Here is a 12,272-nt window from a genome sequence, read left to right as displayed (position 1 = left end):
CGAACCGTTGTCCCGGTTCATCGGGTACTTCGCGATACGTGCCTTCGACTCCGTGGCTCACTCCGAACATTGAGCGCTCTGCACCCGCTCTCCTAAAGATTGGTGCCTTGTGATTTGTGAAGTGCTTCGGAGGCTCCTGCGCGACCTCCAGCAACCGTATCGTGCACATTGCGATACGCATCCGCCGCCCGACGGCGCCCTGCTTTGCGACGTGCTGGACGTCCCTGCCTCCCGCGAGTACCTGCTACTCGCCGCGGAGTCACCGAGACGTGCCAGACGTCCCTGGCTCCCGCGAGTACCGCCCTGCTGCTCGCCGCGGAGTCCTACAAGCTCCCGCGAGTACCGCCTTGCTGCTCGCCGCGGAGTCCTACAAGCTCCCGCGAGTACCGCCTTGCTGCTCGCCGCGGAGTCCTACAAGCTCCCGCGAGTACCGCCTTGCTACTCGCCGCGGAGTCGTACAAGAGCGTCTTCGCTCTTCAACGAGATTGACACGTAAGTGTCGGATCGAACATGAGCGCTCTGCACCCGCTCGCTTAAAGATCGGTGCCCCCTGTGAAGAAAAACCCGGACCTACCCGGCTTCGCTCTGCTCCGGAGGCTCCTGCGTGACCTCCAGCAAACGTATCGTGCTCATTGCGATACGCATCCGCCGCCCGACGGCGCCCTGTTTGTGCGACGTGCTATACGTCCCTGACTCCCGCGAGTATCGCCCTGCTTCTCGCCGCGGAGTCGTACAAGAGCGTCTTCGCTCTTCAATCCGATCGACACACAGGTGTCAGATCGTTGCAAAAAAGATCCAGACATTTCGCTAACATGTCTTCGGATCTCGAAAATCTACTCGTTGCTCAAGGCAACGCGATGGACCAGCTCCGAAGGTCGCTGATTAACTTCAGGAAGCTTCCCAAGGCTCAGATCACTCTCCCTAAAACGAAGGGGAGACTGACGAATTTGGAAAGTCTCTGGGAGAAGGTTCAAGCCCTCCATGTCCAGCTGCTGCAGACGGCTACGGCGGAGGAGAAGAAGTCGACCCTCTACTTCAAAGAAGAGGAATTTCTTGCCGCTGAGGACGCCTACTTCGAAGCAGCGGACCACCTCCACGAGACCATCGGTAAATTAAGTAACGACGCTCCGCACGCGCCGTATCGAGGTAACGAATCATCTTATCGCGACGCGCACTCCGGAATGTCATTGCATCTGCCTCGTATCTCGCTTCCGAACTTTTCTGGTGCTTTCCCGGAATGGGAACATTTTCGTGGAATTTTCGAGTCCCTCGTTGCGGGGAACGATTCTTTAACGCGAACTCAAAAGTTGCATTACTTGAAAGCGAGCCTCTCCGGCGAGGCTGCGTCGTTGATTAATACTGTTCAAATTTCTGACGCGAACTACGAGGCAGCGTGGCAACTTCTTCTCGACGAGTACGACAACCGTAACGCGATTATTCACGCGCACATTCATTCGTTCGCCGACTTACCGAGAATGAAAAACGAGAACGTTTCCGAATTGAAAAAACTTCGCGATAATGTGTCCTCGTCTCTCGCCGCGTTAACGAATCTCGATCGTCCCGTCGATACGTGGGACGACCTCTTGGTGTACATCATATCGCAGAAATTTAGTCCGAGAACGCGTAACGAATGGAACCTAACTCGAGGCCATACGGATGCCTACCCTACGTACCATGAAATTCATGATTTCATGACCCGACGCATTCGCGGTCTCGCGGAGTACCCCTCCGCTCTCTCCCCTCCTTCATCGGAAAGGATTAGTTAATCTGGCTGGGCGGGCGGCTCTAGAAACATGGGCCGACCGCTCACTCGCATGCCGGACGAATTATTCGACACCACGCGAATCGTTTGTCGGTTACCTACGTCTACCTGTCCGTCCGCGACGGGAGAATCCCGTTAAACTTAAGTTAAGCTATCGTCGTTTCTCATTAGATTTAAGGACATTGTACAAAACATGTTAATAACAAGTGTATATAAAGCTTTGAATCATAAGACGTCCACACGCTCCTCTGTGCGACCTTGTCCACCCCCGTTGTTTTGCATTATCATGCAAGGCGGGCGGTATGTTGAGAATCAAATAAATGAATGTTCACTTCGCGAATATTCCTCGTAAAAGCGAAGATTCTTCGAGATCGCTCGAATGGCTCCAAACCGCGACGGTTTACTTCCCCCCTTTTTTTTTGTGTGTTTTCGAGCAAACGGCACAGGTGTTTCTCGCGTGATCGCAAGCACCGCGACCAATAGACGATTTGGAGCCAGTCAGCGTTTCTCACGTCACCGAATTCCTCGCGGCCTAACGCGAAGCTCCGGCCGCGATCCCTTGCCTGCTCCGGCCGGGACGACCAGTGAGCCCTAGAAATCCGTTCGCGACACTCGTGCTTCTTGGCGAGTGTTCCGCGACATAACGCATCCGTATCGTTACGCGTGCGGTATCGTATCGGAGCGAGGGCGCGACTGTAAAGCTGTGAAATAAAGAACTACTTTCGCTATCTCCGACCACCTTTATTTATTGTGCTTTCCTCGACTTCCACGGCGCAAAAACCGGAGCGGTCCACTAACAATTCAATTATTAAAATAATAATATAATTATTTTCTTATCTGATAAAGCTATAGAGAGGTTTATTATCCCTACATGTAATTTTTATTGGTGGCGTAACGGCTACTGAATTATTTAATAAAAAATGTAAAAAATAACTCATTAGTTATTCTTTTATCATTTAAAAAATACATATTTTTTGAAATAATATATACTTTTTATTCAAAATATATTTTAATATTATATTTATACTCTTTACAATTTATATTTTATAATATTTAAAAAATATATATATATATATAATATATATAATATATATAATATATATAAAATCATTTTTGATGATCAATTGCAGCCGTCTTGATATATATATTGAAGTCACTAAATTTTGCGTAAAAACAACATTCAATGTTAACTCGTTCCATACTTGTTGAACATGATTTCCTAATGCTTCTTTAGTTCTTAATTCACCAGCTATCCATGATGTTTGCATTCTGCCCCAAACGTTCTCGATTGGATTTAGATCGGGTGATTTTGCAGGCCATGGTATTGGTTGAAAATCGGGATTCGCTTCAAATCATCTTCGGACCATTCTTGAAGTGTGCACAGCACTATTGTCTTGCACGATCTTAATTATCGGGTATTGTTCTTCAGGAAATATTCGTCTGGCAGAAGGTTTCAGGACTTCCTCCAAAATTCCCACATATTCTTCTGCATTCATGTGTGGTGTAATTTCTACAATATCCATTAATCCTAAGGATGTCATGCTCCCCCAAAATCCTAATGTAATTCTTCCACTATTTTGATTGGGGAGCACGTATTTTGGATTCAGGCGTTCTCCGTCCGGTCGCCACACTCTGTATCTTCCATCTTCACTCGAAGAAAATACTTTTTCGTCCATCCATATTACCGTATTCCATTCTTCTTGCGGAGTATTTAAGTACCGATTAGCAAATTGCACTCTTCGATTTCGATGATTTTCTGTGAGTGCAATTTTTTTCGCTGGTATATGCGAACGAACTTTAGCTGCTTTCAAGCGACGTCTCACTGTTCTTTCCGAGATTGGATAATTACCGTTTTGTAAAACTGTTGCAGCAGGATTGAAGGAATTTGCGTCAACTAATTGGACGATTCCTTCTTCTTGACGAGCTGCAGTTTTTTTTGGTTTTGCATTATTTTCTCTATGATCTTTTATGGCATTAGAGTCTGCTTCTTCATATTTCCGAATCCACAATGATACTATTTTTTTACTGCATCCTACTGTTTCTGTGATAACTGTTCCATTTGTTCCCAATTTATAAAATCCGATAACTTGTCTGAAATGTAATACATTCTTTATTAATAGTCTAATATATTAATAATCTGTATAAGTAAAATATTATATTATATTAGAGAGAGAGAGAGAGAGCACTTATATTTTTATATTTAATAGATCTCTGTGATGCTAGTAGTTTATTTTATTGTCTTCTTACATAGATATAAGAAACATATTCTCTAGGTTGAAATAAATATGTAAAAAAAACGATGGTATTTTTTTATTTGACTAATGGAAAAGTTGACTAAATGTTAATTTAATTTATGAGAAATCTATTTGGTAAATTTATTATTCGCACTGTAGAATGATATTAAATATGTTATCCGTTCTTGGCAGTAATTTATTCTATCAATTGTAGGACAAAATCTCCATTTTTATAAAGTTTATTCACCAACCATATAAAAACAAAAATAAGAACAATAATACATACAATTTTTGTTTAGTCTATACTGTTTCTTTACTAAATAGCTTTACGTAACATGGAAAATGTTCTAAGAAAACAAACACGCTTTTTAAGATTTTTTCTTTTGTCAGAATTTATTTAACAGTAGTATTTAACAGTATTTCAACAATTTACTTAACATTATTTTGAGAAGAGAGATTTGCTCGCGAAACACGATGCGCGATGCACGATGCAAACAAAGAGAAAGCAATTTCGGATTTAGAAACTGTGCTGTGTGGGGAAACATAATTCGCGAGAACGCAATTAAAGCCTTTCGATATCTTGGCGCAACTCTTTTTAAAGTGATTTAAGCCGAAGACTTTAATAGCCCTGCTGAAACCGAAGACCTGGAGACTGTCAATCCACGCCGATCTCTCTGCAACTGTCCATTCAGGATTCTCCTCGGAGATGTGATGAACCATTTGCTCGACGATGCTCTGTAAGAAATTATAATTCTATTAAAAGCCCACATATTTATCCAACGTGAACGATAACAACTATAATCACTTGCTATTTCAGGATTATTAGTTTGTGAACTTTTTTAACAATTATAATATCAAATCAATCAAAAAACTTATAAACATTTTCTAAACAAAAGTTAATCTTATTAGTTATGTTCTACACACACAATACTACTTCAGTTTATGCATGCTAATTCATTAGAGAGTGAGATTTTATCGCGGAAACGAAACATATTTTCACTACCTATTTCTCTGCAATTTATTTGCCTACCATGACTTTGGTGTATCCCAAATTCCTCGTGTAGGTGGTGAACGATGAATTATCAACGAAAGAGCGACGGAGATTACCGCGAGGACACATGGTGACGATGGATCAGACTGATCAGAGTCCGTGGCGAGTATGCCGCATGGCAAGCGTAGCGCAGATCGTCTGACGCTGATATTTCCCACTGGTGTTCTGCAATCGTATTTTGAAATTACTAATAATGTAATAATTTCTTAAATAATATAAATTAAATCATCTTACTGCATCTCTTCCTCCATTGACCATCATCTCTACCTTTCTCATAGTCATCGTTGTTTTCTTCATTTCTCTGTCCCAGCTAATTTTCTTCTTCTTCTTCTTCTTCTTTTCCTATTCGTATGACTCCGATTCTCTGGAAGGCTCGATACGGCCAATAATCTTTGTTAATGCCTCAGCTGCGATAACTGAAATTATGTATATATATACAGGGTGTCCCATTTTAACTTGGACAGCAAAATATCTCAAAAACTAAGCTCCACATACAAAAATGTTTCAGACAAAAGTTGTATGGTTTCAAGGGGGACATAAGATGGTACCATTGGTTTGACCTTGAACAGTTTGTTGAAGGTCACGTGAAGGTGACTTTCAATTTCTTAAATGGAACGTACCTTTTCTCATTACATATTCTTGTAGATTATCTCGAGAGCTTTCCAAAACACTATAATTAAGTGTACTTCTACCAAGTACTTTTCGAGTTATGAGGCTTGAAAGTTCTAGTATTTTGACATAAAATACAAAATATCTTGTAAAACATTAAGTTTTCGGTAATGTTACCTTAATACTTTTATGCACAGAATAATGAGACGAATCAATTGGTATGAAAAAAAGACATAGTTGCTTTTAAGAAAAAGTATGCAGATGCGTGTTGCAAATTACATATTTTTTCTTAAAGGAACTGTGCCTTTTTTTTATACCAATTGATTCGTCTCATTATTCTGTGCATAAAAGTATTAAGGTAACATTACCGAAAACTTAATGTTTTACAAGATATTTTGTATTTTATGTCAAAATACTAGAACTTTCAAACCTCATAATTCCAAAAGTTCTTAATGAAAAAATACTTTATTATAGTGTTTTGAAAAGCTCTCGAGATTAGCTACAAGAATATGCATTGAAAAATAGGGGTTTCCATTTAAGAAATTAAAGGTGTCGTTTACGTGAGCTTCAACAAACTGTTCAAGGTCAAACCAATGGTACCATCTTATGTCCCCCTTGAAACCATACAACTTTTGTCTGAAACATTTTTGTATGTGGAGCTTAGTTTTTGAGATATTTTGCTGTCCAAGTTAAAATGGGACACCCTGTATATATATATATATATATATATATATAAATTTGTCGTATAATAATTATTTACCATTCAAATAATTAACATTCAAATAATTAACATGTTCTTGTATTTCTTATACTCTCCTTATACTTCTGACGATCCCTCGTGGTTCTTAACCTCTCTTCCGCAAACACACAGCTGTCAAACTGACAGCTTTCTCATTCTCCACGACACGGTCGACCGTGCTCCACGACGTTACCGACTCAACAGTCATGAAGCACGAATAGCGCTAGACGCGACGCGTTCAGCTACTATCTGCCCCCGAACGCGACTGACTTCAGGTGGAAGGCATTAATGACCGCGACTGTACATACGCACGCACACACTCATGCACATTTATATGCATTTTAATATTATATCAATATATCATTGTAGTATTATATAAATAAAAGTTGAACCAGCAATAATATATCTAACCTGCAAATATTTAAAAAAAAAACAGAATATTGAATTTATTTTATAAAATATTGTTGCGCCCGTGCGAGTCTGTCCGAGACGCCCGGTATGAAGAGAAGCGAAGCGTCCTTAGCAACGAGAGGATTGATAAAACAACAACTGACGGTTTTGTTCTAGAGCCGCGGGATTATACGAACGTGTGTTCACGCTCTCTGTAACGAGCCTTGTTTTAATAAACGCTAACCGAGTTCCTTTTGTAAAACGGTGTTCCCTTTATTTCCGCGGGTCACGGGAGTGAGTGTGCGTGAGTGCGCGAGCGAGAGAGAGTGCTTCGCGACGAGCGCAACATTTTGGGGGCTCGTCCGGGATGAACGACAGAAAGGACACAATGGCTACGGCAGCGCCTTTGAGGAAAAGGACATGGGCGGACACACCGAAGCCTACGACGGAGGCAGCGACTCTTCAAACCGTCCACTATCAGGGAATGCGCCGACTGCGGAAGGAGCAGGCTCAAAGAGAGTTCGCGGCAGCGCTCCAACAGCGAGACAGCGAGCTCCAGCAAGAGAGGCTTCACCAACACGAACAACAGCTAAGTCCTTCCACGTTTAGAGCATCCAGAGATATGGGTCCGGGGGACGCGTTCGTAAGGGAAAGTGACGTGCGCGCGGAGTTAGGCTTTAAAATAGAACCCGATACTTATGACGGGATGGTTCCGTTACGGGGATGTTTTTCACAGATTTATTTGATCGCGCGTACGAATTGTAGAAGCGACGCGTCGAAAACTATCGTTCTCGCTGCGAGTTTGAGAGAGGAGGCATGTTCCGTTCGGGAGTCCGTGCAGGATAGCGGAAATTTTGATTATGCAGAGTTAAAATCTGTGAGAAAGAGGGAGAAAGATTTCGAAAATTGCTAGATGCACAAATAATTCTTTATGTTATATTATGTCGCGTTGTTTTGTGCATTGTTTTCTTTCTGCGTGTATTTGTTTTTGTCTAGTGAGACGCTTCCATTGCAAATCCGAGAAGAGGTCTTTGGAAAGAAGCAGGAGTACGCTCAGTTTTTTTTTTTTTAAGAAGTCTGCCTCTCCCTCGGTTTTCGACTGAGGTTTTCCGAGGGACTTGGGCAAATGCCGAGGCAGGGACTCGGGGAGTCTGATTGACGTTGGGTCCTCAGGAAGTTTTCCCCCCCTTGTCCGAAGAACTTCAAACGGCATGAAATGCCGAAGAGGACCGAGAAGACGCCTTCGCGCTGAGTAGCTGAGGACGGAAAGCCGGCGCTAAGTTAGGAAGAAGGGCGAGGTTCCCTGTGACGGAATAGGGCAGGGATCGCCCTAGAGGCAGAAGAGGAGGACTGGCCATCTTTCTCTGGACGCCGTGGAGATCCGCTGTTGAGGAAGAGGACGTCCGAGGAGCGGTTGAGGCAGCGGTGCCCGGTAACCTGAGGCAGCAGCCCAGGGTAGGGCAGGAAGCCGAGTTCCCTGGAAGCCGCAATGAGGGAACGCCCTGATAAAAAAAACTGCTCTCCTGGATTGTCGGGACGACAATCTTGAAAAAGGGGAGCAGTGTTGCGCCCGTGCGAGTCTGTCCGAGACGCCCGGTATGAAGAGAAGCGAAGCGTCCTTAGCAACGAGAGGATTGATAAAACAACAACTGACGGTTTTGTTCTAGAGCCGCGGGATTATACGAACGTGTGTTCACGCTCTCTGTAACGAGCCTTGTTTTAATAAACGCTAACCGAGTTCCTTTTGTAAAACGGTGTTCCCTTTATTTCCGCGGGTCACGGGAGTGAGTGTGCGTGAGTGCGCGAGCGAGAGAGAGTGCTTCGCGACGAGCGCAACAATATAATAAAAAAATTTGTAACAAACATTTATTATTGTGATATATGATAATTTGAATACGATAATTACCTCAATGATACTCTCGATATTTGCTTTGTTGCCTTTATCCATATTTGCCAGCTCTTCCGCCTTTTTAAAGTATAAACATAAGAAAACAGACCGGCCACTCGTTTATAGCCGCCGTGGTTGGTAATTGTCACTAGAAAACCCAAGCTTACACAGCCGACTAGTAGTCCTCTTTTTCAACGTTTAAAATCCGTTTTTTTAATGTTTAAAAAACGTATTTTCAACGTTAAAACAATGTTATTTTAACATTTAAAAAACATTTTATTAACATTAGAAAAAACGTTTAAAAAACACTTTTTAACATTAGGAAAAACGTTTTTTTAATGTTAAAAAAAGGTTTTTTAACATTAAAAAAAGGTGTTTGTAATATAAAAAATTTCAAAATTTTTACACCCCCCACCGTACTCCCGAAACCGCTCGAGTGTAAAATCTGGAAAAAATATAAATTAGAAATACTTAACCAATTTTTGTATTGTATTTAGCAAAAATACAAAACATGTAATTATAAAAGTATTTAATTATATGTATTATAATTATAAAAGTATGTAATTATATGTATATATATGTATATAATTATATGTATATATATGTATATATTATATTATAAAAGTTAGAATAAGTATATAGCTTAGTTGGAAATTTCCAGTGTTTTTCCGTCGATTTTCAGGGATCTATCTCTTCATTATTATCGCTTTTGGAAGCATCACTACTACTTGCATCGCAATCATCGTCGCTTTTCGTACATTTTTCTTCATTGTCGCCGTTATTGTTACATCTGTCTGCATCACAATCATTGTCGCTTTCCATATCTTCTTCCTCATCGCCGCCGTTATTATTACATCTGTAATGATAAAAAATAAACGTGTAGGTATAAAATATTATGAATACGGATGCCTCATTAATCACACACGAAACAAAACTCACTTCGTTTTTTGTATCCGTGAGGGGGCTTGAGACAACCATGTCCCGGCTTTCCTGCCAAATATAATCTCATTAATTTTCGGGAATTTTTCGGCCACTATTTCTGTAAATAAATATTACATGAAGATATCGTGGATAAGATGAAATACATGTCTCACTTTAAAACAATATAAGTTTACCTATCATTACTTTGTTGATACGATGTCCGTTTAATTTTTGTTTTTCCCCTTTTTGGCCCTTCAAATTAAAAAGAGATGCTAATTTATCATCGAATATGATTCGCATGACCGAATTAATCTTTCTTTGAAGGGTATCACCCACAACTTCTCCACGTAGTGATTTGGGTTCTAATTCATCATCGGCAAAACACTTGTGGTTCTCTTTTAGACCTGCTAACAAGTCAGAAATTGCTGCATGAGTTACATTGTGCTTTAAAGCCCAACCACGAAGAAATTTAAGAGTCATAAATTTCGAGGAAACTGATTTTTCACTAGATTGAGAAGAGCTCGAAGAATTAGGTGGCGATTGCGGATCTTGGGGAGGATCATCAGGGTTGATATTTTCGTGTAAAATATCACCTTCATCATTACCCTGATATTCAAAATGAGAAAGATCAGAATGTTCAGAAAGTTCAGATTGTTCAGAAAGTTCAGAATGTTCAGAATGTTCAGGAAGTTCAGAATGTTCAGATTCGTTGCATAGAAAACCCTCTGAATGTTGATAGTTAGAGAAATCAGGCTCGATAATATGTCTGTCGATGGCATTGTCATTTGAGGAATCGGTTGAATTGCATTCTTCATTATCAATTCTCTTTCTTTTGGCCTTATTGGACAACATATAAAATGGGATATCTTTCGGCATGATCTCCTCAGTACAAACTGAAACAAGTGTATAAATGTATACAAGCAATAATAGAGGAACAAATACCTACCATAATTATTATTAAAAGAATATAAATTTATAGTCGGGTATAATGCTTAGAGGGCCCCAACGGTCTAAAACCGACCATAATAAGAATTTTTTAAAATAATTATTGAAAAGTAAACAATATTAAAATTAGAACACTGAATTAAAATCTATAACTACATTTATATTAAATTAAAAATTAAAAAATAAACTTAAAATTTTTGGTTAAATCCAATTTCCGTATGCAATAAATGAAATGAAGAAGAAATTGTGCCACAAAAATCGTGAATCATTTTAATAAATCAACTTCAGGCATATCTCGGGAATACAAAAAATTATGCTTGTAAACATATTTCTTCGCTAATATCTCTACTTCAAAATTCCACATGATTCATGGGTGCTGCACCACATCTTCATTCCATTTAGGAATATATTTGTACAATAAAAAAAATATTAATAATTTTTGACTTGGTCAATTTTTGTTAATAATTCTTCAACAATATGCAATTGAAAAATGTGCAGAAGTTCATTGCTATGCTTATAATTAGTGAAGGAGTCTTCAATATCAATGATCACCTTCGAAGGTTAAGTATATTAACCTAACTTTTCTTGCTTTTTACTGCAAAGCAAAAATCAACTATAAATATATATAAATAAAAAATATTGAAAGTACATATATGTATATAAGTTATTCATAAACCAGCAACCAGAATAATTAAATAAAATTAGGATACATATAGTATTAGGATACACGTCGGATTCCTGTCGGGGTCGACCCGGCATCTTACGCCAATTGGCGAACCGGAGTTACGCCCGGATTACAATTTGCTAACATGTATATATTTTTTAAATATTTTTCTCAATTATTATTTATATTATTTTAGTATCATAAAAAAACACTATTTTTTTTACTACAAATATAAGAAATATCTTACCACTTCTGCCCAAAAATAAATGTAAATGTGTAAAAAACAGTCTTTCCGTAATTTCCACTCCAAATCACACTCCAGAAAAAGCTTTCCTCGTTACAGATCAGGTTCATACGATTTATAAAGATATATCTGAAATGCGCAACGCTCACAAAATTGAACTTCTGCAATAAAATAAAAATAAAGTGAAAATACAACAGAAAAAATAACACAATTTTTAGAAATATAAAAATAATATTTGAAATAATATCTTATCACTATTGCCAAAAATTAGAAACATTTTGACTGTAGTTCGTAGTTCAGCACGAATGCAACAAATCATCCTTTTAAAGCCTTGTGTCCACGATGCTAGAACTTGGTCCGAGATCTCGGGCCGATAAATTTGTAGCCAAACTTACAGTTTTTAAGTGGCAATTTTATTGGCTACACGGTTCTCGGACCGAATTCTAGCATCGACATAAGGCTTTAAAGATCACATAAGAACTTAAAGATTAGAGTTCAAAAGATATGGAATATTACAAATTCCACAGTAACTTTTGAAATTAAATATTAAAATAATAATATAAGCGGGGAGCACACACTTCTGCATAACGCATAATGCGTAAGCATAAGAAAATTGATTTGTCTATTTTCTTATGCACATGTGTATGGACCAATCAATTTTCTTATGCTTACGCATTATGCAGAAGTGTGTGCTCCCCGCTATAACAAACAAATAAATTCATATGCAGTAAGCAACGTAAGTCAATTTGAATCGATTTCTAGGATATTATATTAAAAATCTATTAAATATGTATTACACACATGCGTTAGACACGAAATCCGATT

The 12,272-nt window shown here is 39.3% G+C and overlaps 1 protein-coding gene across 1 annotated transcript; it reads left to right on the top strand.

Annotated features, from left to right (window-relative positions):
- Positions 1-812: 812 nt before the first annotated feature.
- On the top strand, positions 813-1,766 carry LOC139778565 (uncharacterized). Its single transcript, XM_071716554.1, has one exon. It carries the CDS (start codon positions 813-815, stop codon positions 1,764-1,766), a length of 954 nt encoding a protein of 317 aa, XP_071572655.1.
- The last annotated feature ends 10,506 nt before the right edge of the window (positions 1,767-12,272 follow it).

The sequence above is a fragment of the Temnothorax nylanderi genome, unplaced genomic scaffold (genome assembly GCF_030848795.1).
Source record: "Temnothorax nylanderi isolate EJ_2023f unplaced genomic scaffold, tnyl_v1.0 TNYL_tig0188_pilon, whole genome shotgun sequence".
NCBI lineage: Eukaryota > Metazoa > Arthropoda > Insecta > Hymenoptera > Formicidae > Temnothorax > Temnothorax nylanderi.
The sequence above is the reverse complement of the archived record's forward strand: the minus strand, read 5'-3'. Positions and strand labels throughout refer to the sequence as shown.